The sequence below is a fragment of the Saccoglossus kowalevskii genome, chromosome 4, assembly GCF_978046115.1.
Source record: "Saccoglossus kowalevskii chromosome 4, keSacKowa6.1, whole genome shotgun sequence".
Taxonomy (NCBI): Eukaryota; Metazoa; Hemichordata; class Enteropneusta; family Harrimaniidae; genus Saccoglossus; species Saccoglossus kowalevskii.
This window is the reverse complement of record NC_140644.1, coordinates 33,044,048-33,070,600: the sequence shown is the minus strand read 5'-3', so window position 1 is coordinate 33,070,600 and position 26,553 is coordinate 33,044,048. Positions and strand designations below refer to the sequence as shown.

Below are 26,553 nucleotides of genomic sequence, written 5' to 3'. Positions count from 1 at the left end.
AGATATATAGATATATAGATATATGTATTATATATATGCTCAATACAAAGTATATGTAGAGCGGGTGAATACGGTGATAGAGGAATTAATACACAACTACATGAATATTGAAACTCGACAGCACTGTTTGATAAGGTAGTTGTGTATTAATTCCTGTATCATCGTATATATATATATATATATATTTCAGTATTTCAAGTCAAACAATTTCCTAACAATTCAATGTCTAATTGTTGTATAGCGGAATGATTATTTTAGTGATTGCAACATCTACTTTTCAGACTCATTGAGCGTGTGAAAGGCACGAAACGAAACAGTGTTCTCTTTTCCCGTAACACTGTTTTACGGGGTATCTCGCTTTCACAGAGATCTCAGCAGTTATTTGCATCTAGGGCTATTGCGTCAACATTAACAATAATATCATTGAAACCTTCGAATGTTACATAAACAAAGAAAGATACGACGAGTGTTAAACATAGTCGTGGCTGGCTGACATCCAATTTCACATTTCTACTGTAAAAAAATTTTGACCTTGCGTAAATAAATTAGTTAAGTGAAAACATAATGACAGACTACTGGATGTGCTGACACGGATGTGCGTAATAATGATGAATTGTACAGTACATCAAACCTATACGTTATACTACTGTATTATAATTATTATTGAATGACGCATCGTTCAACACACAATTTCGAAATAATTCAGCGCTGCAAATGTAGCGTGTATAGGTATAGGTAAAATACATCTCGATCGCAATTAAACTGTCTCTTCAGATACGAGAATTTTATATCGCCATCGCCATACCGCGTTGTGCTCATAAAACTACACATATGCCGCGCAATAATTTTGTATTGCAATTACCTCGCAAAACGTCGTTGTTTTGGCTATAATTTCTATTTCAAAACTATCCCTAGTCATTCTCTATATATTTGTTTACCTAATTCAAAGAATTGTTAACGATCGAAATCCGCTGCGATTGTATGGGTAGCACACGTTTAAAACGCGGTCCGTATGCAAAGCGTGTATATACCGGATTGCTGTGAATTCGTAGATATTTTTCCTCTTGAAATATGAATCCCACAGGATCACACTGTGACCAGTGAAATGAACATATTCCAATAATATTTTGAATATAATAATACTGGAAATAATTATATTAAACGTCCACGCCTAGTAGTCAAAGAGCAACACCGACGGTAACCTTTAACTCCTGTAAAATCTGTAAAATTGTGTTTACATTAAGAGTCGGTAGCAATATATGCCCATATTAAGCATCAAGCAAGAACTCATTTAGAAGTATTGACCGAATGATATTCATCTATATTTAATTACGTGGAGCTATGTTCAAGTTATTTTATCATACTTTCCAGTGTAGTTCTAATATTGCATATCATTGGCATACAATACCTGACATCTTTATTAGAAACTGTAAGTCATTTTAATTGGATTAATATATATATATATATTGCATTATAGTAATGAATTCAGATTTGGACATCGCGTCACAGTTGAACTGTGTCTGCGATACATGCGCATCGGTCGGCGACGCAGTACCTTTGCCCATCTCAGAGCTATCATAATGGACGCATCCAACAGCTCGAGAAACATCATGGAAACTGTGTTCCAGACGACTAATGACGTCCATCCGTCAAGCGACGAAGATATGTCGCATCAACGGAACTGTGCGCCCAGGTGCCGAGACAGACTGCGCGAATTTACCCAGGAGACAACCCTGCATGGGATTCGTTTTACAACGGATTCTAAAAGCAACATATACCGCAGGTAAAAAGTATATAGTTCATGTGTTTCTGTATTTACTAAATACAACAGGTACTTTCCTTTGAAGGAAACAGGCAGAGATTATATGGCTTTCCAATACCTAATTATCAGCCTGTTAGCAATGTTTAATTTAACATCACAGACCAACGTGTATTCAAATTCATGTATACACATTTTGTGCACGCGTTGTATGTTGCATGGGTCACCTATCGAACACGACGTGGTGCAAATACTGCGCACTATTAAATGCAAATGCGCACAACAAAGTAAGATACATTACACTAACAACCATAACATTATATTGACCTAAGAAAATATTCACTTGTTTGACTCAATTTTGCGTGTTCATGAAAACTACCTTCAATTAATACATTGTACTTTACAACATTGAAATGACTTTGATATCTATATGTGTTTAAATATTTAAGACCGTTGTTGCTACGCGCGCGTTTCACATGACAATAGTAAACTCATAGCAAGGTCAAGTGTTCATCATTCTCCAGGGGTAATAACATTGTTTCACTGGACGGGATGTCAACATGTGCAAAGGTAATAAACTAATGGCACATATAAAACTATATAAATATATAATGAACTACTATTTTGTAATGAGAAACGGCAATAAATTAAATCAATGAAAATTGAAGTTGTTTTAAAGCGTACATATTCGTGATGGGAAAATAAAAATAAAACATACCTGCTGTGATCGCAACCATTCTTGTTTCAATTATTCATACAGAAAATATTATATTAGTATTACCTCATTATCATAGTTTTATACTAGTTATTATGTATGAGATATTATTTTTCATAATGTCGTGGCAATTGTAATTGATCTAAAAGTGATTCACTATTACTATTGTAGACTATATGCGCTGACGCAATCAATTCAAAATGAACATATATGATGGTACCATGTGTTAAATACAACTCTGATGATGTAGAGGTGTATGTGGTCACAGTGCAATTTATGTTTATCGTATGTTTGAATTTCTACTAAAATTTCATACAATTATTCATGAAAAATATTGTAATTTCTCCTTTTTCAAATTTGCATATAGTTTTTAAAACGAACCTTTGTATTGTTTTTGCACCGAATAGTGATGGCAACCTTTACACATGTTTAATTTGCATATTTCTATTACAGACATTGTTTATTATTTTTAACTGTACTAACTCACTCGCTATATTATATTATGCTATTTTAAACGTCCTTGCGTGATTTATTTATAGACTAAATTGATTATTGTCAGTTGTAACATCAAACCAGCAGTTTTTTTTCGTGTAGTGAAAAACGTCCATTTTAATGCTGCGCTATTGTGTGACGTGACATGCGCAATGAGTGTTTATCGGACACAGTCTTTCGAAAACAATTTGATCCTGATTGTAAATGATAATAGTTCGAGATATTACGCAAAATAAAAATTATAATTATAATTAAATTAATTAACACAATTGACAATGGAATGTGTAGTTTTAGTTGAATAAATGCATATTATGTATATTATTAGTGATTAGGACAATGTCAATTCAATTCTCTAATTCAAAATAAGTTACCACTGTTGAATGAAATGCCCAATACTAAATATCTAGTTTAGTTTCCCGATTATATGGCAACTATGTCAGCCTTGTAAGAGCTTTGATTAAAACATGTAAATATTTGGCAAACCCAGTCACATCCTGGCACGGAGTCGCTCGTTTTTCAAACGTACACACTTTAGGTGTGGTTTTCTAATACTTTTCCACTACAGACTGCAACAACATAATTGCAAAGTGCCTGTCACTAGTTGAACATTGTTAAGAGATATAGCATATGCTTCGTTTGAAATATACACCTTATACCAGTGCATACGCGACAAGATCCAGTGCAAAGTTGAGTCAAAGCAGTGAAAGCCGTCGTTTACCCAAGTTATTAATATATATACATTTTGTTTGTATGATTGTTCAGGTTGATGTGGGTGTTGTTTGTCTCCCTCGGTACAGCTGGTGTTGTTATTACTCTAAAAGACAGCGCAATACGTTTCATTGCTCAACCTGTAACCACTGTCGTGGAAATTCATCATCCAAATGCCGTGCCATTTCCCGCTGTAACTGTGTGCAACTACAACAAATATAGACAAAGCGTCCTGGCCGGTACATGGGCGGAGGATCTTTTGTACAAGATGTACGGTTCACCAGTACAGGGAGAAATAGGGGAGGTGGACTGGTCGAATTATACGGACGTGATAACTAACCTAAACCGGACTGCTTTTGAAATGGAGGCTGCTCACCAGATCGAAGATATGCTAATCGCGTGCACGTGGTCGTCGGAGACTGCGTGTGGACCGGAAAACTTCACAAATGTGATGACAAACTATGGCGTATGCTATACGTTTAACGGGGATGTGAAGAATGGTTTGACAGTGAAAAATCGTGGAAGTATGTTCGGCCTGTATATGGTATTGGACATTGAACAGCACGAATATATGCCAGGTGTTTCTAAAGGAGCGGGCGTGAAAGTAAGACTAAATAGTAGAATATTGTATAAACTATATTTAACCATGAAGGTATTATACCTCCACGATTTAACAAAGCAGAGCTTTCTGTTTAAACTATGGCAATATATTATAGTATCCTTTGCAGTAATATACTCACGAACAAGTATTACAATGGTTCAGAAAAAAACACTATTTTACATTCATTGTTGACATATTCCTCCTGACTGTTGCATCTTAGTAATTTTGAAAATTCACCGACACAATGGCTAATGCTATTAAGCATCTACGTTACGTAATGTGCGCTAACAGCAGTGAAATCACGGCTTATGGATATAATTATTGTAACGTGGTTTAATTTAACGTTTTGAGTACAATGAGATATATAGATTTTATGCGTTTACACACTATCTTTAGTTTTCTTTCAATGCACCATTACATTACATGTTCGTTTTTATACTCATATAGAAACATTTGGCTTGGATTTTAATAATTTCGATGATTTCTGTTTCAGATAATGACACATACACAAACCGACGTACCGCTTGTGAACGAAGTTTCAATGTCATTCGGACCGGGAATGGACTCCACAATCGCACTTAGATTACATCAGGTGATGGCAGATATAAAAATGATTACAAATGCATTCTCTATGTATACAATCTTTCTATACATTTTCTATTTATACTATTATATATTTATATATAATCTTCTGGTGTGCATAATTTACTGTTTCCGCATCTTGACAATTAACGAATGGAATACAGTGGTGTAGTGGATACCGAGAATTCAAATAAAAATAAATACTTCATTATTCATATTCAGACTAAGCTGTTGAGATGCACCAATCAACCCTTGCAATATTTTGATGTGTATTCAAGGGCAAACTGCGAAATGGAAAGTTTCACTCTCGCTGCAACCAAGTCATGTACGTGCAGAGAACCATATATGCCGGGTAGGTGCATACAATCAGATATCAAGTTGACAATTCCTATACGTAAAGACCTTACTTCTATATTGGTGCAGGTATTTATTAGTTGGGAAGGTTTCACGTATAACATGATAACCAGATACCCGTGGGTAACCTGCATTACCTTATTATAACACGCTCGCACAAGGAATTCGCAGGGAGTTTTCTCACAAAATGCTCAATTATTTTGGCAATAATAATAAATTTCCCTGTTTTTGAGCAGTTGATATCACACCTGCCGTCATCACGAACAGTGCTAACAGTCGCGTTACCTTGATTTACTTAGATATTAAAAACAGTTTATTCAGTTACGGCGCATCATCACATGTTTTAGTGCCAGATATAAAACATTGTTTCAACCAATCTGACGGCTAGATTCAGACTGTTCTATGTTATAATATTGTAAACCGTGTCTTCATGTATATCTACATACTATATATCTTATTTTCCTCTACTCCAATTATTTTGAAGGTGATATACGAGTGTGCAATTTGACGGAATCATTCTTTTGTTCTAATCCAGTTTACCGTAAGTACATGTTGCATACATAGAATATACTAAACCAATGTTTATCTCGTATTCTAGAAACGCAATGTAGACATATATACACTACACTACACTACACTACACTACACTACACCACACCACACCACACCACACCACACCACACCACACCACACTACACAATACACTACACCACACTACACTACATTACACTACACTACACTACACTACACTACACTACACTACACTACACTACACTACACTACACTACACTACACTACACTACACTACACTACACTACACTACACTACACTACACTACACTACACTACAGAGCATGCGTCAATTGAGTTCATCTTCACTTTAGCATAAATCAAAGGCACACACTAAGGAAACAGTCGCTGTTTTGATATGTAATTATTTATTGTCAAGTGTGAATATGTATCAAGTATATTTCTTATCTATGTGAACCCCAGGGCCAATACCTAGTTTTATTCACATAAGTCTTTCTCTCACCGAGTCGCTCTCTATATAACGTAGGCCACTACATCAGTTGTTTTGTACTTGTGTGTTTTTTGGCAAAGGATTGTACACCCATTACAAATGTGAACCGTATGATTGTATTTCTACTTGTTTTTAAACATTACTATTGTTGTAATGCAAGTATTGTGTAATATTTATAATAAGATAACAACAGTTTGGGAACGTCATCAAAATGCTATGAATAATAACTTCAGGGGAGGAAATACCAGAACCTACAATTTACTTAGGAAGTGTATTAAGACCCCTAATCATCGCTGGCAAAATTAAAATATGAATTTTATGTAATCCTCTTTCAACACACTTTCGTTTGGTCGTATGTCGTGATACAAAAAAACCCCAAAAAACCTCATTTGGTTGACGTTTAATCTTCACATTCTACACTCATAATTGTATACGAAAAGCAGTATAAACTAGTTATTTTAGATCAACATTCGTTGTATGGTCGTTTACCGTATTGAAACACGATTCAACATTACTCAATGAACTAAAAGTCCTACGTGAATTACATGTACACTGTTTCTAAATGTTTTTTCCTCAGATACGTATGTTTTATACCGTTTATGTATATGACAAGTATATATAAATACAAAAATAATGTACTGTTATTAATTGTTTATATTAATTCTGACAATGATGCGTATATTAACACTTTAAATTGTAATTGCGTTGTGCTATTACGAGTAACAATGCTAGAATGTTAATGCACGGTCATCTGAACTTGAAAACATTCATTTTGACTGCCCGCAGTTACAAAATAATTGTTGTTAAACTCCTGTTGACCTAAATAGAAATCTACAAATCAATAATCTAAGTCAATATATACAAATTCGTGTTATGGCTTATCTCGTATACGTGTTTATTAATGCCTGTTGCTCCTAAAGTAATTGATTAAGGAAAAAATGTAGGCATTTATAGTGAATCAATACAACTGGGAGTTTTTGTCAGATGATCAGTTTTCTAATTTAATGATCGGTAGAACTTGATGGGTATGGTATAATAATTGGCTCAGTGGATAAGAAAACTAATATTACCATACCACTAATTGTTTTATATATATGCGGCAGTGCTCGCGCTTGGTGCGATACCACAAATTGAAAATTATTTCCAATTGCATATAGTACTGTTAATCCATTGATGCTTCATGTAGGTAATAGTTACCTTTGCATAAAAACCCAATCAATGAAAGACGGGGGATAGGGTCTGTATTTCAAAAATACATATTTATAATACAATTATTAGTTATTCGACATTTTTTTATCTAGACGTCTTAAAACATTACCACTAATGAAAATCAGATTAAGTTGTTTTCCAATAAAATTTATTCTGTTGTAGGTGTATTTTGTAAATTGTTGCCGTGGTTGGAGTTCTATCTAGAAGTTTTGTTATGTATTCGTAATATGCCTATAATTTGTATTAGCTCCATGCAAATGCTTCTCACTGCTGGTTGACATGACATTCTTATTACTGACCATGACCGCTCGGCTTTGTACGCATACAGAGATTTGGTGTTTCCATCTTGTCTCTACATGTCTGTGTCCATTTCACGTAATTTCGATCTCTCTTTTTGAACAGTCGGTGAAGTGTATTGCGCGTCTGTTTATAGTCGCCTGCTGCTCTGTTGTGGTCATATGTCCAGATCACGCGTGTTTCTGTTCGTAATATTCGTATAATTTATATTTTGAACAGAAGAGAGTGAATTATCATGTGAGTCGGCGTGTCAAGAAGTTATCTATGATTCTACCATCAGTTATGGATCTTATCCGTCTCTACAAATACTGAAGAAAATACAATTGATGAGAAATATAACAGAAGCTGAAATTAGGTAATACATGAAACCTATATTGAGGACTTAATAAGAAAATTAACCTTGTATCTATTTTGATATCAGTTCATATGTCTCGAGCAAGCATCTATACTAATTGAGCAATGTGTGATTTGAAAAAAAAACATGCAGTTTACTCAATTCAATCCATTCAATTTGAAATATGAATGGTGTCAATACATGGCAATAACATACGTGTGTTTTATTAGCCGTAGAATAATCAGAAATTCAGGTTTACATTGACTTTGCTTTGCTTTATGAATAACTCGTTCAGTTTTAGATCAGCAGAAATTACTTATCGGTCGAGTTTTCACTCTGTTTTATTTGTCCAGAGAAAATTATTTAGCAATCAGTGTTTTTATCGAAGATCTTACCGTCCTATCAACAGAAGAAGAATACTCCTATACGTATGATGCTTTTCTTGGTAAGTGAATATTTTCTAATTTATTATAACCGGGTATTGTCAATTTCATATCCGTGTCACGCAATCACTATATATAATAGGTTGTTGGTTTGTACAAAATAATTCATCTGATGTGAACTACACTTGTTTTACTTAGTATTCGGCCTCTCACATATGATTATATTTGTCCATGAAAACAAACTGGATATTGGTATAGTTTTACCTGGTAAAGCATCTCTAGTATTTGATAATCATATGCGTCCTGAGATAACACAATGAATTGTATTTTTCAGGTGATATCGGTGGACAATTCGGGCTATGTCTGGGAGCGAGTTTATTGACACTGTTGGAATTCTTCGATTTCCTTATGATGTCGTTGTGTGGTGCTTGTAGACGATGGTATAATAGAAGTCGCAAACAATGAGCACCTTCTTCTCTACTATGTTTGAATTGTATATTTACATTCTTTTTAATTTTATGAACTACGAGAGACAATATTTCCAACGCGTATATCTCATGCTAATACGTGTTGCCTAATCGCACCAATTCATATAACAAATTACACTTTCACTCACGGCAAACCAACTTTCTACTATTTTTCCAATATCATGAATATAGTTTAGAGTGAGCATTTTGAACATACATGGATTCAATACTGTACGATTATGCAGGAATTACTGGCGAATTTACATAGATGTATCGCTGGAAACCTTGTTAGAGCAGTCAAATACTATGGGTGGAATATTACTATCCTAGACATTAGAGCCTTTTAGGAGTCAAAAAAATGTTACACTTTTTATTAGCGCTGTATATGTACATATTTGTTAAGATCACTTCTCATAAATGTTATACCTCGTCACGCGTTATTGTTTTTATATCGAACGTACACAGAAAATCCTCATTAAATCAATTTAGAAAAATATCGACCTCCCATATCACCACCTCTCATAGTAGTAGCATGAAGACGTGCGTGCAGTTAATAAATATGACAAACTGTTAATACTATTCATAGTCGCTCGTATTTTACTGTAATAGATTCAAGTAAATAAATCACATTTTACAACTTACTTGCTTAGAGCAAGGTTGTACGTTCAATACTATTGACGATGGTGCATGTATGATGTCACGCATGTCTTATATTCAAAAATTTACTAAGCATGCTACTATAAGAACCTATACACTATCTGATAGCTTAGATATACACCAATGCGGTAGTGGTTGAGGTGCTAGTTACGACATACAGTATTTGTCTGTATTTAAACTTTAAAATGGTGTATAGGTTGTTATTGTACCATGCTTTAGTAGCTAACTTAAATAACTACCATTTTATTATATAATACTGTACACAATTCTTGTTATTGAACCACATAGTTGTTTTAGGTGTTCACTACCATAAATATGAAGAATTAATATTCATTTTGCTTTCAATTATTGTATTAGCTTTCGACTTATTTTTTACAGATTAATTCAATTATTTACACTTGAATCTTATTTCTCAGAATAAACTATGCAAATAATCTCTTAACGTGTTTTAACTGTGTATTACATAAAATGTACATTATATTATCACAATATCACTGTGTAGTGCTAATGACATTTAGATCAAATATTTCTCATTGATTATTGTAATTCATTGTGAATAATTGATTCAAGAAATGACATTGTATCTAGAATTACAATGACATTGATGCATCAGTATTTGGTGACATTCAAATATGTAAATTTAACTTATGTATATAATCATTTAATGTCATAATCAATAATGTGTCAAAATATGAGGCAGTATACATAATAAAAGCTATACGATATGTCCTCTAAAAAACACACTATTCAGCACTTTATTTACTTGGTATCATGACATACGCGTAGTGGACTGAAAGTGACATTGTTTAGTTGGGGTCATGTAAGTAATGGGGGGGGGGATCCAATCTTTAAAATCGCCAGACTTAGTTAATGATTATTTTTATATTACAAAAAAACAAATTGAATACATTTTTCAACAGGGGGGTCTGGACTCCAAGAACCCCCCCCCCCCCGATCCGCCACTGTATATAAACATTTATTATACACAAGCACACAAATCAACCAAACATTAAACAAAGAAAATGATAACCATGCTAGTTGACAATCTAATGTTACAGTAATAGGTATAGATCTAACAAATGGTAAACTAAATTATAAAGAACTTTCTCAAAACGATACAATTCGTTTCACTAAACCTCATCCCAAACTGTGATATCTAGTGGTGTTTGTATGTGTGCAGTGTCACTGTACCGGGTGTTCATTAGTCTTTCACCGATGTAATTCACATACACACACAGACTAGCGGCACCATGATTAGCATGGTGGACTCTCAATGAGATAGTAGTTTTTCAATGCATTTACAGCCACATATGTAGAAAATTCTCTGACGACAAAACATAGTGTCATACATTCCCTGGGGCTCGGTATTGCACGACGTGGAACGAATATTTTACATGGGAAATCAGCCATGTTTATTTTACTCAACAGTTGTTATATACACCAACACCGGCTTAATGATATTCACACTGTGTAATGCCCCAATCTACTAATCTGCAGCCATTATACGCGTGCTGCGTGTACATACTCATCCAATCAGTGGCCTCAGCCAATTTAATCGAACCACGTGGCATGTACATCGCCATCTCAAGACAACGTTTCCCATAGTTTGTATGTGAATATTCAGGTAGGTTTTCACCCACATTCCCATATATAATTTATACATTTAGTGGAGATATCAACAATCTCTATTTTTCGTAAAAAAATATATTTTCGATTCCTACTAGCTCTATTATTTTGATGATATAACCAATCTACTATTTTTCGAAAATATTATTACAATTTTTACTTCTACTTAACAACTGCCTGCTCAATTACAATAATTCTTGGTATGTTTGTGCCTTGACCGCTGTCAGATTTGTTTATTTTGTGATGATATATTAAATTTTCTGTTTCTGTGAATTTCACGCCACCGTTTTCTTATGGAAATCCCAACTGGATACGTCTGAAAATACCATAAATAAATGTGTTACCCCGTAACATCTAGCCATATACACCAAAATCGTCATCATATCATATGTGTTCGGCAACCGAACGAATATAAAGACAGCCGCCATCTTGACTTAAAACAAGATAACTTATTGGTGAGCATATTTCATCAAAAGAAACTAACTAGACTAGACTAAACTAAACTAAACTAGTAACTTAATTCGCTGTCAAACATGTAAGTTAATTTCGTATTTTCCACCTTAAATGAAGTTTATTTATATCTGACATGGATGTCAAATGAATAGTTAATGGTTGATTGAACTCTTTTGGTGTTCAGAAACCATGGTTTAAATAAAACTAAACATACTATATCACGTTTTATCAAAGCATTTTCAACCCTGAATAATTGTCCTGTTTAAGTGTACACGATTGTTTACGTCAGACTCTTTGCAGTTATATTAGAAGCACTTAAAGAACATCAATTTTGCCCACGTACTTAAATATTGTTTTTTTCATGAAGTTTTTAAAACTGTATTAATATTGAATAGACTATATCAGATATTGTGTGCTTTCTATATATGCAACGTGAATTATAAAAATAAAACATTTACTACAAAAAATGTGTTTTCTGAATTTATAACATCTTGATGTTTGCCAAAACAGTTTCTGCATTTTGTACATTATTATTTAATCATATACTATGAGATACCTACTCATTGACTTCAAAGCTCGCTTCTAGAATTGCAATGGATCTAGAGTCAGAATCTTGCGAGCCAATACTGAACTGTACAATATCTCGCTATATCACGTGATTCCAGGCTATACTTTGCCCATGTCATCGATGTCTTCAATTGAATCAAAATCTTTGAATCAAATTTACCCTTCTGAATAAAATTGTCATATAATTTTCTTTTCAAATTGGAAACAAGATTTAGTATTGCACCATGAAAACCATAATACTACTCGATAACTAAGTCACATTTGGGGAACCAAATGCATTACACAAGCTGCTTTTATATCAAAGTCCTATTACTCTGCTGTGAACTGTGTCGAAGAAGAAGAAGATTTTCATCAGAAATTAGACACTTTCACCACTTGTTTTGCATTCTTGTAAAATATTATCAGTTTCACTATTAAAGCATTCCTAAACAGACTTTGAAATACAACCACCCATCCACAATGCGGACCAAAATCTAAACTATCGGTATTGCGTCGAGTACAAGTTAGTGAACAGTGAACGGTCGGGTGCTTTGCCTGGAACAGCCTGACGAGTGACGCATAAAACAGTAATGAAATGTTTATTGGGTTTACATCACAATTAATTCAACTAAATTATGCTCTTTAATCAATTTCGCAGCGGACTAACACCACAATTTGCCATCATGGAAAATCTTGAATTGTGCATGCGCTAGTTATATAATATCTTCGTAAGGCATTCTGTGATTCGTTGAAAAAACTAGTCTTGTTGCACGAGATTTCCATATGGATTAGGTCAGATGCATCTAAGACGACCGAGATACGATACATAAAAACAAAAATAACAATAACAAACATGGATTCTAATTAGATTGATAGTTAGCCATTTTTAATTAATCCATACACATGAAATGATGACATAATTCACAATCCACTGTGTATTGGGTATTATTTATAGACTACTAATGAAATCATCCAACCATAAATACGTTGATTCATTGCGTATATCACTGTGTATGTCACCTGGGAGAGTGAATAAGTAAATTTATGTGTTCTAGCATTGCATCCATAGTTAACGTCCGGAGAAGTACACTGCAGTCTTCTGTATAATCATAGATACTACTGAGAGAGAAATGAACACAATAGAGATGTGGACTGGAAATCAAAAGCCTGTCGCATCGATCACAGAACCAGAAGAAGGGGAAAGCGCGATCAAGCGACAGGTGAACGATCACAGATGTCATGGCTTCGATGGCGTCCGTGCATTCACACAGGAAACGACAATGCACGGGATACGTCATACGATGTGTATCAATTACAGCCCACACAGAAGGTAGGAAACATATACACTCTTACTAACAATATACGAAGACAGTAAATAAGTAACTATAAAATGTTTGATTAAAGACTACACGTATATTTGCGATGTATGTTAGTGTGTGTAATAGTGGCAGGGAGCAAGGTATAATCGACTTATCAATCAAGTAACATAAAACTAAGCCATAGCTTAGTGTTTGCTGAAAGTACATTATGATTTACCGGCGTTACCCAGCAACAACAGACAATAGCATAAGTATTAGCTATATCTACATTATATTAAACATCTACTGTCGTATTACACTTAGACCTCATACGTTTCATATGTGTTCGTATTTCATGTTGTGTTCGTTCAGCTAAGTTGATATCTTACATATGAGCCATCGACAATTACAACATCATAGAATTGCCAACTAATCTCGGAATAGTTATTGTCGCTTACATAACAATAAATAATCTTAACGTGTCATAAATTCATGAACTGTACATGTGGAAAATATAAAAAAAAAACTCTCGCTGAACTAACTTTGTTTTACCTCTGCCCATAATTGATTCATAGAAGCTTCGAAACAAGTCTATATAATTAGTTCATAAACAGTTCGGTTGTGTGAATAATTGTTATATTGTCTCCTAAGCAAATAACACCGAATAAACGGCAAGGTAAAGACTATGTCTAATTATAGTAAATACGTACTGCGTGCGTGACTCGAACCGGCGCTCGCGTACGGCACCTAATCGTCTAGCTTCACGCCACTACACGTCTTCCCCTCGGCCACCGGGCATCCCCAAAAAAGGATGCTTAATAACCGAGCTTATTACGGTTCGAGTCACGCACGCAGTACGTATTTACTATAATTAGACATAGTCTTTACCTTGCCGTTTATTCGGTGTTATTTGCTTACTTTACTTCCTATGTCGACAGCAACTATGAGTTTAAAATTATTTCTCAGTACTTATTCACTGTTACAATGCTGTACCATTACTTTCACCATCCTACTACAGCCAGATCTGAAGGCCTTTGCCGCATTCTGGCCATGCTGTGTGGCGCGTATCGCGTGGACGGGTTTTATGTTCTCTGCACGTAATAAGCTCGGTTATTAAGCATCCTTTTTTGGGGATGCCCGGTGGCCGAGGGGAAGACGTGTAGTGGCGTGAAGCTAGGCGATTAGGTGCCGTACGCGAGCGCCGGTTTGAGTCACGCACGCAGTACGTATTTACTATAATTAGACATAGTCTTTACCTTGCCGTTTATTCGGTGTTATTTGCTTACTTTACTTCCTATGTCGACAGCAACTATGAGTTTATATTGTCTCCTAGTTGATTGGAAGTAATAATGCTGTACTTATTTTTGTTCGTTCTTTTTACATTCTTAGAGCGTTATGGACCGTTTTATTTCTAAGTACGTGTGTTGGTTTCATGTTTGCTATGACGAGGAGCTTCACTCGTTTCAAGGCATGTCCGGTTAACACAGTAATGAACAGTACCCGCCTAGGCTCCGTTGCATTTCCAGCAATCACTCTGTGCAATTACAACAGACACCGAGCTAGTGCCATTAATGGCACGTGGCTGGAGCTCATGTTGAAAAGAACAAAATATGACAACGCTCAAGACATTGAGTGGTCTTACATCACGGCTAAGAAAGACAACTACAAAAACAGAACTGAACAGACAAGGAAATGGGCGCATCAGATAGATGAAATGCTAGTTTATTGTACATGGGCAACAGACACGGCATGTAGTGCCAGGAACTTTACTACTGTTATGACAGATTTCGGAGTATGTTACACCTTCAATCGGCACTTTAGCAATATTCTCAGAGTGAAACACCGAGGCAGTAGATACGGACTGTACCTAGTAATGAATGCCCAACAACATGAATATGTACCTCTGAATAACAACAATGGTGTCGGATTCAAGGTATGTATTACGTAGTAAAGTTAGGCAAGTTATACATGTCCTATGTTATAACGCTTGCAGTGTGTTGTAATATTTTACGTATGGAACTCAGTAAAGTAATATTTTGTTGGTTCCTCTCTATTGCTCTAATAGTACGTTCTTGTTCAGTTACTAAGAAAGTTCTGTTTCTTTGTTCCAAACAATCCCGTCTCGTTGCTTGTGATTACGTGTGTTATACAAACGTATATTGGTTGGTAATAGTTTGGTGAAAACCACTGTACATACCCATTTGTGGATATGTTTCATGCATTCACTTCCAATTTGCTAAATAGTTTGTAGTTTTGTTATCCCCATAGTAACCCTTTAACTAACAGTTGTTGTCGTGTGAACTTTATAGACATTCTACTGGTTTACATCTACATTAAATCATATATCTTTCCAATAACACACACCAAAAGCGATGGAAGGCGTCTGTGACGTCACGCACCCAAGATGACGAAACGCGTCTGTGACGTCAAAATGACGTTGGTTATTTCGAATTTCGTTTAACCTTATAAACAATCCCATTTTTGACAGCAGATCAAAACAACTTCGACGCCCCTCCACTCTTTTACGTCACTGAATTTAATAAATTATCAATAATGAGTTTAACAATAATGATAAAAAATAGGTTGAACTGTCACTCAGTTAATTAACTAATTATTGATTGTTTTATTTAATTGCGTCACCAGGTGTTGATACATGCACAGCATGATACTCCTCGTGTAAGTCAGCTGGGTATGTCTGTGTCACCCGGAATGGATGTCACGATTGCGATGAGAATGAAAGAGGTATGTGCATGCTGAAAACGCCTCTTTAAATCGGTGTAAGATAGAAGTTGAAAATAATGTATTAAAAGATTACACATACGGTTATGATCTTGCATGAAAAGCTTTATAAGTAAAACACCATTCAAACTAAAAATCATGAATCGCCACTCTTGAAGATAAGAACCCAAAATATTATATAACTAATTATTTTGCAAATAAACTTAGTATCAGCTATATATATATATATGGAACACAATCTCATGGAACCGACTGTTTTGTTTTACACCACTCAATCTGTTGGACATGTGTCAAAAATGTATATCTCAAACGGTGTATTTATAGACATCATTTTAAAAGAAATGTTTAAAGTTGTGTGAGTGAATTATCAATGTACATGAATCACAAGCCTCCAACATAAAACTCACGTGATTTCCAATTTCAATTACGTAAACACTAAATAAGTAACCGGATAGTTTTCATACCTGTCATGTCTTTATCACTAATACCCCGTAACTGTTATTGATTCGCAGACAAAAGTGTTGAAATGCAGTGATACACCATTGAAGTATTTCGATATATATTCCTATCCAAACTGCCAACTTGAGCGAATTACTGATCACGTGATTGCCGCATGTAATTGTAAAGATGTGTACATGCCTGGTACGTAGATGGTGTTAGTTCTTTATTTTATGAAAAGTAAATAATCACTCGACAGTTTGAGCAATGGTGTTAATGATACCAGGGTGTTCTCTGTGCATGTGTCTGTTAAATAGACTTGTATTATTAGTGTAACCACATCATATCACCGTTATTCATGGCATCACATGTTTAAAAAACAGATTTTCTCTGGTAATTAATGTACAAATGTACACGTGGAATATATTTAATAAATGATTTACAACCATCAGAACGCTAAACATAGGGTCTCAGTTTCGGTTTAAAAATATAGAGCTTTATCCATTTGATTTGAAATGATTACACTATATAACTTGATATATGTTTGATGCCAAAAGTGTTTATTACTTTAGTAGACCGTGGGGACAAACACCTTGTTGACACTATTTTTAACACAAAATTGTAAACAACGAACCCGTCAGCATAAACAAACTTAAACTTGCGGACCTATTTAAGTGTTAACTTACAGTGAAATACGGAAGTTACTAATTTGCATAATCATTCAATCAGTGCGAATTTTACAAACACTTATTGCGTGGTATTCTGACACCGCTGTTCATAACCTGATTATGTGTTGGTGCACTATTTCCGGTAGTTTGTATGTACCACTGTAAATCCAAGGAAGTCTAAATACAAGAAATGCAAATAGGTTTTAGGGCCTAAGTGCCAGCCAACATAAACATGCCTTAGACAAACGACTTAGACAAATTATTTATAATAATCTTTAATATGCAACGCATTTATTGCAGCGTTATTCGTTTTTTTAACAGTTATGTGTTATGATTTCCCGAATTATTACAGGTGACATTCGTGTATGCAGTGTGCGTGAATCATTAACATGTGTTCAACACGTTATTATTACAGGTGACATTCGTGTATGCAGTGTGCGTGAATCATTAACATGTGTTCAACACGTTATTATTACAGGTGACATTCGTGTATGCAGTGTGCGTGAATCATTAACATGTGTTCAACACGTTATTGGTAAGTTTTATAACATAAATTAACATGAGATTACGGAATTATAGGTTACTTAAATATCAGTTAGAAAGCGCGGGAAAAATAGAATGAAACTAAGTGATTTGAAAATCTTTTTTGAATGAATACACATCCACACATAATATATATTTTTATATTTCAATAATAATAATCAACTTTTTCCTTTGATTTGTAGCGACCGGTGATTTCTCATGTGAAGCACCATGTCAAGAGATCTCCTTTGAATCAAAGCTAAGTTTCGCGTCCTATCCGGCGATGTTCGTTTCAAAAAGGATGAAAACCAAAAACAATTTGGGATTTGATTTCTTAAGGTAAGTCGACAGCCGATTATTACTGATTTTCATGTTAATCTTTCGCCAAAAAGCAATGTATTATAAGGACAATATGACGTATGATTATGTTGTACAATATTGTTTTTCTACATGCAATTGCCGCTGTATATTTCTTTCCAGAGAAAACTATGTTGCACTTACTATATACATGGAAGACATGGTTGTACATTCAACTACTGAAGAAGAGGCATATCCCTATGACGATTTCATTGGTAAGAAAAATACATACTTTTAACTGTAGGTCACAACATTAACAAAATAATAAAAGGGAGCATTACACTGTCAAGATACATACTTATACTACACCATACATAGTATACATACTTACACTACACCATACATAGTATACATACTTACATTACACCAAACATAGTATACATACTTACATTACACCATACATATTATACATACTTATACTACACCATACATAGTATACATACTTACACTACACCATACATAGTATACATACTTACATTACACCATACATAGTATACATACTTATACTACACCATACATAGTATACATACTTACACTACACCATACATAGTAAACATACTTACACTACACCATACATAGTATACATACTTACACTACACCATACATATTATACATACTTATACTACACCATACATAGTAAACATACTTATAATACACCATACATAGTAAACATACTTACAATACACCATACATAGTATACATACTTACATTACACCATACATAGTATACATACTTATACTACACCATACATAGTATACATACTTACACTACACCATACATAGTAAACATACTTACACTACACCATACATAGTATACATACTTACACTACACCATACATATTATACATACTTATACTACACCATACATAGTATACATACTTACACTACACCATACATAGTAAACATACATATACTACACCATACATAGTATACATACTTACACTACACCATACATAGTAAACATACTTACACTACACCATACATAGTATACATACTTACACTACACCATACATATTATACATACTTATACTACACCATACATAGTAAACATACTTATACTACACCATACATAGTAAACATACTTACAATACACCATACATAGTATACATACTTACATTACACCATACATAGTATACATACTTATACTACACCATACATAGTATACATACTTACACTACACCATACATAGTAAACATACTTACACTACACCATACATAGTATACATACTTACACTACACCATACATATTATACATACTTATACTACACCATACATAGTATACATACTTACACTACACCATACATAGTAAACATACTTACACTACACCATACATAGTATACATACTTACACTACCCCATACATATTATACATACTTGCACTACACCATACATAGTATACATACTTATACTACACCATACATATTATACATACTTATACTACACCATACATAGTATACATACTTACACTACACCATACATATTATACATACTTACACTACACCATACATAGTATACATACTTACACTACACCATACATAGTATACATACTTATACTACACCATACATATTATACATACTTATACTACACCATACATAGTATACATACTTACACTACACCATACATATTATACATACTTACACTACACCATACATAGTATACATACTTACACTACACCATACATAGTATACATACTTATACTACACCATACATAGTATACATACTTACACTACACCATACATAGTATACATACTTATACTACACCATAAATAGTAAACATACTTACACTACACCATACATATTATACATACTTATACTACACCATACATAGTATACATACTTACACTACCCCATACATAGTATACATACTTACACTGCACCATACATAGTATACATACTTACACTACACCATACATATTATACATACTTATACTACACCATACATAGTATACATACTTATACTACACCATACATAGTAAACATACTTACACTACACCATACATAGTATACATACTTACACTACACCATACATATTATACATACTTATACTACACCATACATAGTATACATACTTACACTGCACCACACATAGTAAACATACTTACACTACACAATACATATTATACATACTTATACTACACCATACATAGTATACATACATATACTACACCATACATAGTAAACATACTTACACTACACCATACATAGTATACATACTTACACTACACCATACATAGTATACATACTTACACTGCACCATACATATTATACATACTTATACTACACCATACATAGTAAACATACTTACACTACACCATACATAGTATACATACTTACACTACACCATACATATTATACATACTTATACTACACCATACATAGTATACATACTTACACTGCACCATACATATTATACATACTTATACTACACCATACATAGTATACATACTTATACTACACCATACATAGTAAACATACTTACACTACACCATACATAGTATACATACTTACACTACACCATACATATTATACATACTTATTCTACACCATACATAGTATACATACTTACACTGCACCACACATAGTAAACATACTTACACTACACCATACATATTATACATACTTATACTACACCATACATAGTATACATACTTACATTACACCATACATAGTATACATACTTACATTACACCATACATATTATACATACTTATACTACACCATACATAGTATACATACTTACACTACACCATACATAGTATACATACTTACATTACACCATACATAGTAAACATACTTACACTACACCATACATAGTATACATACTTACACTACACCATACATATTATACGTACTTATACTACACCATACATAGTATACATACTTACACTGCACCATACATATTATACATACTTATACTACACCATACATAGTAAACATACTTACACTACACCATACATATTATACATACTTATACTACACCATACATAGTATACATACTTACACTGCACCATACATATTATACATACTTATACTACACCATACATAGTAAACATACTTACACTACCCCATACATATTATACATACTTATACTACACCATACATAGTATACATACTTATACTACACCATACATATTATACATACTTATACTACACCATACATAGTATACATACTTATACTACACCATACATAGTATACATACTTATACTACACCATACATAGTATACATACTTACACTACACCATACATATTATACATACTTATACTACACCATACATAGTAAACATACTTACACTACACCATACATATTATACATACTTACACTACCCCATACATAGTATACATACTTATACTACACCATACATAGTGTACAAACTTACACTAAACCATACATAGTGTACAAACTTACACTACACCATGCATAGTGTACATACTTATACTATACCATACATAGTGTACATACTTACACTACGCCATACATAGTATACATACTAACACTACACCATACATAGTATACATACTTACACTACACCATACATATTATACATACTTACACTACACCATACATAGTATTCATACTTACACTGCACCATACATAGTATACATACTTACACTACACCATGCATAGTATACATACTTACACTACACCATACATAGTATACATACTTACACTACACCATACATAGTATACATACTAACACTACGCCATACATAGTATACTTACTTACACTACACCATACATAGTATACATACTTACACTACACCATAAATAGTATAAATACTTATACTAATTCATATATAGTATACATACATACTTACACCATACATATTATACATACTTACACTACACCATACATAGTATACATACTTACTCTACACCATACATAGTATACATACTTATACTAATTCATATATAGTATACATACTTACACTACACCAACATATTATACATACTTACACTACACCATACATAGTATACATACTTACACTACACCATACATAGTATACATACTTACACTACACCATACATATTATACATATTTACACTACACCATACATAGTATACATGCTTACACTACCCCATACATAGTATACATACTTACACTACACCATACATAGTATACATACTTACACTACACCATACATAGTATACATACTTACACTACCCCATACATAGTATACATACTAACACTACACCATACATAGTGTACATACTCACACTACACCATACATAGTATACATACTTACACTGCACCATACATAGTATACATATTTACACTACTCCATACATAGAATACATACTTACACTACCCCATACATAGTATGCATACTTCCACTACATCATACATAGTATACATACTTACACTACCCCATACATATTATACATACTTACACTACACCATACATAGTATACATACTTACACTACACCATACATCGTACACATACTCACACTACACCATACATAGTATACATACATACTTATACTACCCCATACATAGTATACATACTTATACTAATTCATATATAGTATACATACTTACACTACACCATACATAGTACACATACTTACACTACACCATACATAGTATACATACTTCCACTACACCATACATCGTACACATACTCACACTCCACCATACATAGTATACATACTTATACTAATTCATATATAGTATATATACTTACCTTACACTACACCATACATAGTATACTTACCTTACACTACCCCATACATAGTATACATACTTACACTACACCATGCATAGTATACATACTCACACTACACCATACATAGTAATTAGTAATTATTCCTAAATCAAAGATTCATTTTGTTTCAGGTGATGTGGGTGGACAACTCGGTATATTTATTGGAGCAAGTATTATGACTTTATGTGAACTCTTTAATTTCATTGCAAAGTGTCTATGGCATAGATGTTACAAATACTGTCAGAGAAAGGATGTTGTTTCGCTACAATAACTTGCTAACATATTTGTATATGTACGAAATAAACACTCTGAGTGGTCAAATTATTTCTATATATTTGAATAGAATGAAACACACTTAATATTATTATTGTGTGTGGAAATGTATCGTATAAGTCTATCACGTAATCATAACATTAAAAATAAATAAAGCAAAATCAATACTTTGAGATATGGTCAAAATCCAGAAATTCTATACTTTGAAAAATTAAAAAAAAACAATTTTTCATGCGTATAATGAAATGATGCTTGAAAGACATTGATTTTATTTGGGCACCAAGGCAGAGTCGAAAGATTAATTTTGTGCACTTTTTAATTCATCATATCAGACTACTATATATGTCACAATGTAAGTTTCACATATCGAAATTTCACTAAATCAATTGTCTCGAACGCCTGCAATATAGAAGAAGCGTTGTTATATTAGATTTGTGTCATTAATTAACACACGTACTTCTACAACATAGATTATGGATGTGAAACTATATCTATAATATGTGCGATATATATTAAGTGAAGGTTCAACAATATATAACAACACTCATGAATTATACTCGTTATGTGACTACATAGTCGCAATCCTTACACATACATGTCATGTGAATGACACAATAGGACATGGTCGACGTATGGTTGTAAAATATTCATGCCTGTATTAGCCATGCCAACATAGGTGCTATATTATAACAACATGGTTGCTGGTTATGACAACATGATTGCTGGTTATGACAAGATGATTGCTGATTATGACAGCATGGTTGCAGATTATGACAACATGGTTGCTGTTTATAACAACATGGTTGCTAGTTATGACAAGATGATTGCTGATTATGACAGCATGGTTGCTGATTATGAGAACATGATTGCTGATTATGAGAACATGATTGCTGATTATGAGAACATGATTGCTGATTATGATAACATGATTGCTGATTATGACAACATGGTTGCGATTATGACAACATGAATGCTGATTAGGACAACATGATTGCTGATTATGACAACATGGTTGAAGATTATGACAATATGATTGCTGATTGTGACAGCATAGTTGCTGATTATGACAACATGGTTGCTGATTATGACAGCATGGTTGCTGATTATGACAGCATGGTTGCTGATTATGACAACATGGTTGCTGATTATGACAACATGATTACTGATTATGACAACATGGTTGCTGATTATGACAACATGGTTGCTGATTATGACAACATGGTTGCTGATTATGACAACATGATTGCTGATTATGACAACATGATTGCTAGTTATGACAAGATGATTGCTGATTATGACAGCATGGTTGCTGATTATGACAACGTGGTTGCTGTTTATAACAACATGGTTGCTCATTATGACAGCATGGTTGCTGATTATGACAACATGAATGCTGATTAGGACAACGTGATTGCTGATTATGACAACATGATTGCTGATTATGACAACATGGTTGAAGATTATGACAATATGATTGCTGATTGTGACAGCATAGTTGCTGATTATGACAACATGGTTGCTGATTATGACAGCATGGTTGCTGATTATGACAGCATGGTTGCTGATTATGACAACATGATTGCTGATTATGACAGCATGGTTGCTGATTATGACAACATGATTGCTGATTATGACAGCATGGTTGCTGATTATGACAATATGATTGCTGATTGTGACAGCATAGTTGCTGATTATGACAACATGGTTGCTGATTATGACAACATGATTGCTGATTATGACAAGATGATTGCTGATTATGACAGCATGGTTGCTCATTATGACAACATGATTACTGATTATGACAACATGGTTGCTGATTATGAGAACATGGTTGCTGATTATGACAACATGGTTGCTGATTATAACAAGATGATTGCTGATTATGACAACATGATTGCTAGTTATGACAAGATGATGGCTGATTATGACAGCATGGTTGCTGATTATGACAACATGGTTGCTGTTTATAACAACATGGTTGCTGGTTATGACAAGATGATTGCTGATTATGACAGCATGGTTGCTGATTATGACAACATGATTACTGATTATGACAACATGGTTGGTGATTATGACAACATGGTTGCGATTATGACAACATGAATGCTGATTAGGACAACATGATTGCTGATTATGACAACATGGTTGAAGATTATGACAATATGATTGCTGATTGTAACAGCATAGTTGCTGATTATGACAACATGGTTTCTGATTATGACAGCATGGTTGCTGATTATGACAGCATGGTTCCTGATTATGACAACATGATTGCTGATTATGACAGCATGATTGCTGATTATGACAATATGATTGCTGATTGTGACAGCATAGTGGCTGAATATGACAACATGGTTGCTGATTATGACAGCATGGTTGCTGATTATGACAGCATGGTTGCTGATTATGACAACATGATTGCTGATTATGACAGCATGGTTGCTGATTATGACAGCATGGTTGCTGATTATGACAACATGATTACTGATTATGATAACATGATTGCTGATTATGACAACATGGTTGCGATTATGACAACATGAATGCTGATTAGGACAACATGATTGCTGATTATGACAACATGATTGCTGATTATGACAACATGGTTGAAGATTATGACAATATGATTGCTGATTGTGACAGCATAGTTGCTGATTAGGACAACATGGTTGCTGATTATGACAGCATGGTTGCTGATTATGACAGCATGGTTGCTGATTATGACAACATGGTTGCTGATTATGACAACATGATTACTGATTATGACAACATGGTTGCTAATTATGACAACATGGTTGCTGATTATGACAACATGGTTGCTGATTATGACAACATGATTGCTGATTATGACAACATGATTGCTAGTTATGACAAGATGATTGCTGATTATGACACCATGGTTGCTGATTATGACAACGTGGTTGCTGTTTATAACAACATGGTTGCTGATTATGACAGCATGGTTGCTGATTATGACAACATGGTTGAAGATTATGACAATATGATTGCTGATTGTGACAGCATAGTTGCTGATTATGACAACATGGTTGCTGATTATGACAGCATGGTTGCTGATTATGACAGCATGGTTGCTGATTATGACAACATGATTGCTGATTATGACAGCATGGTTGCTGATTATGACAATATGATTGCTGATTGTGACAGCATAGTTGCTGATTATGACAAGATGATTGCTGATTATGACAGCATGGTTGCTGATTATGACAACATGATTACTGATTATTACAACATGGGTGGTGATTATGACAACATGGTTGCGATTATGACAACATGAATGCTGATTAGGACAACATGATTGCTGATTAAGACAACATGATTGCTGATTAT

The 26,553-nt window shown here is 33.9% G+C and overlaps 2 protein-coding genes across 2 annotated transcripts; both read left to right on the top strand.

Moving 5' to 3' along the window:
• Positions 1 to 1,580: 1,580 nt before the first annotated feature.
• Positions 1,581 to 8,919, top strand: LOC102806209 (acid-sensing ion channel 4-A-like). The gene is made up of 8 exons (XM_085498396.1): positions 1,581 to 1,783; positions 3,729 to 4,278; positions 4,769 to 4,867; positions 5,080 to 5,209; positions 5,696 to 5,752; positions 7,957 to 8,092; positions 8,425 to 8,516; positions 8,789 to 8,919. Exons 1-8 carry the CDS (start codon positions 1,581 to 1,583, stop codon positions 8,917 to 8,919), a joined length of 1,398 nt encoding a protein of 465 aa, XP_085354522.1.
• Positions 8,920 to 13,348: 4,429 nt separating this feature from the next.
• LOC102806096 (acid-sensing ion channel 4-A-like) lies at positions 13,349 to 18,463 on the top strand. The gene is made up of 7 exons (XM_085498395.1): positions 13,349 to 13,533; positions 14,891 to 15,434; positions 16,145 to 16,243; positions 16,753 to 16,882; positions 17,825 to 17,881; positions 18,072 to 18,207; positions 18,349 to 18,463. The coding sequence occupies exons 1-7, from the start codon at positions 13,349 to 13,351 to the stop codon at positions 18,461 to 18,463; spliced, it is 1,266 nt and encodes a 421-aa protein (XP_085354521.1).
• Positions 18,464 to 26,553: the final 8,090 nt, after the last annotated feature.

Bases quoted from the DNA above. Each gene is read 5' to 3' on its own strand.
- LOC102806209 (XM_085498396.1), top strand. From the start codon at position 1,581: ATGGACGCATCCAACAGCTCGAGAAACATCATGGAAACTGTGTTCCAG. The intron at 5,210-5,695 runs GTAGGTGCATAC...ATTATTTTGAAG, and splicing joins CAGAGAACCATATATGCCGG to GTGATATACGAGTGTGCAAT. The intron at 8,517-8,788 runs GTAAGTGAATAT...TGTATTTTTCAG, and splicing joins TACGTATGATGCTTTTCTTG to GTGATATCGGTGGACAATTC.
- LOC102806096 (XM_085498395.1), top strand. From the start codon at position 13,349: ATGTGGACTGGAAATCAAAAGCCTGTCGCATCGATCACAGAACCAGAA. The intron at 17,882-18,071 runs GTAAGTTTTATA...TTTGATTTGTAG, and splicing joins ATGTGTTCAACACGTTATTG to CGACCGGTGATTTCTCATGT. The intron at 18,208-18,348 runs GTAAGTCGACAG...ATTTCTTTCCAG, and splicing joins TTGGGATTTGATTTCTTAAG to AGAAAACTATGTTGCACTTA.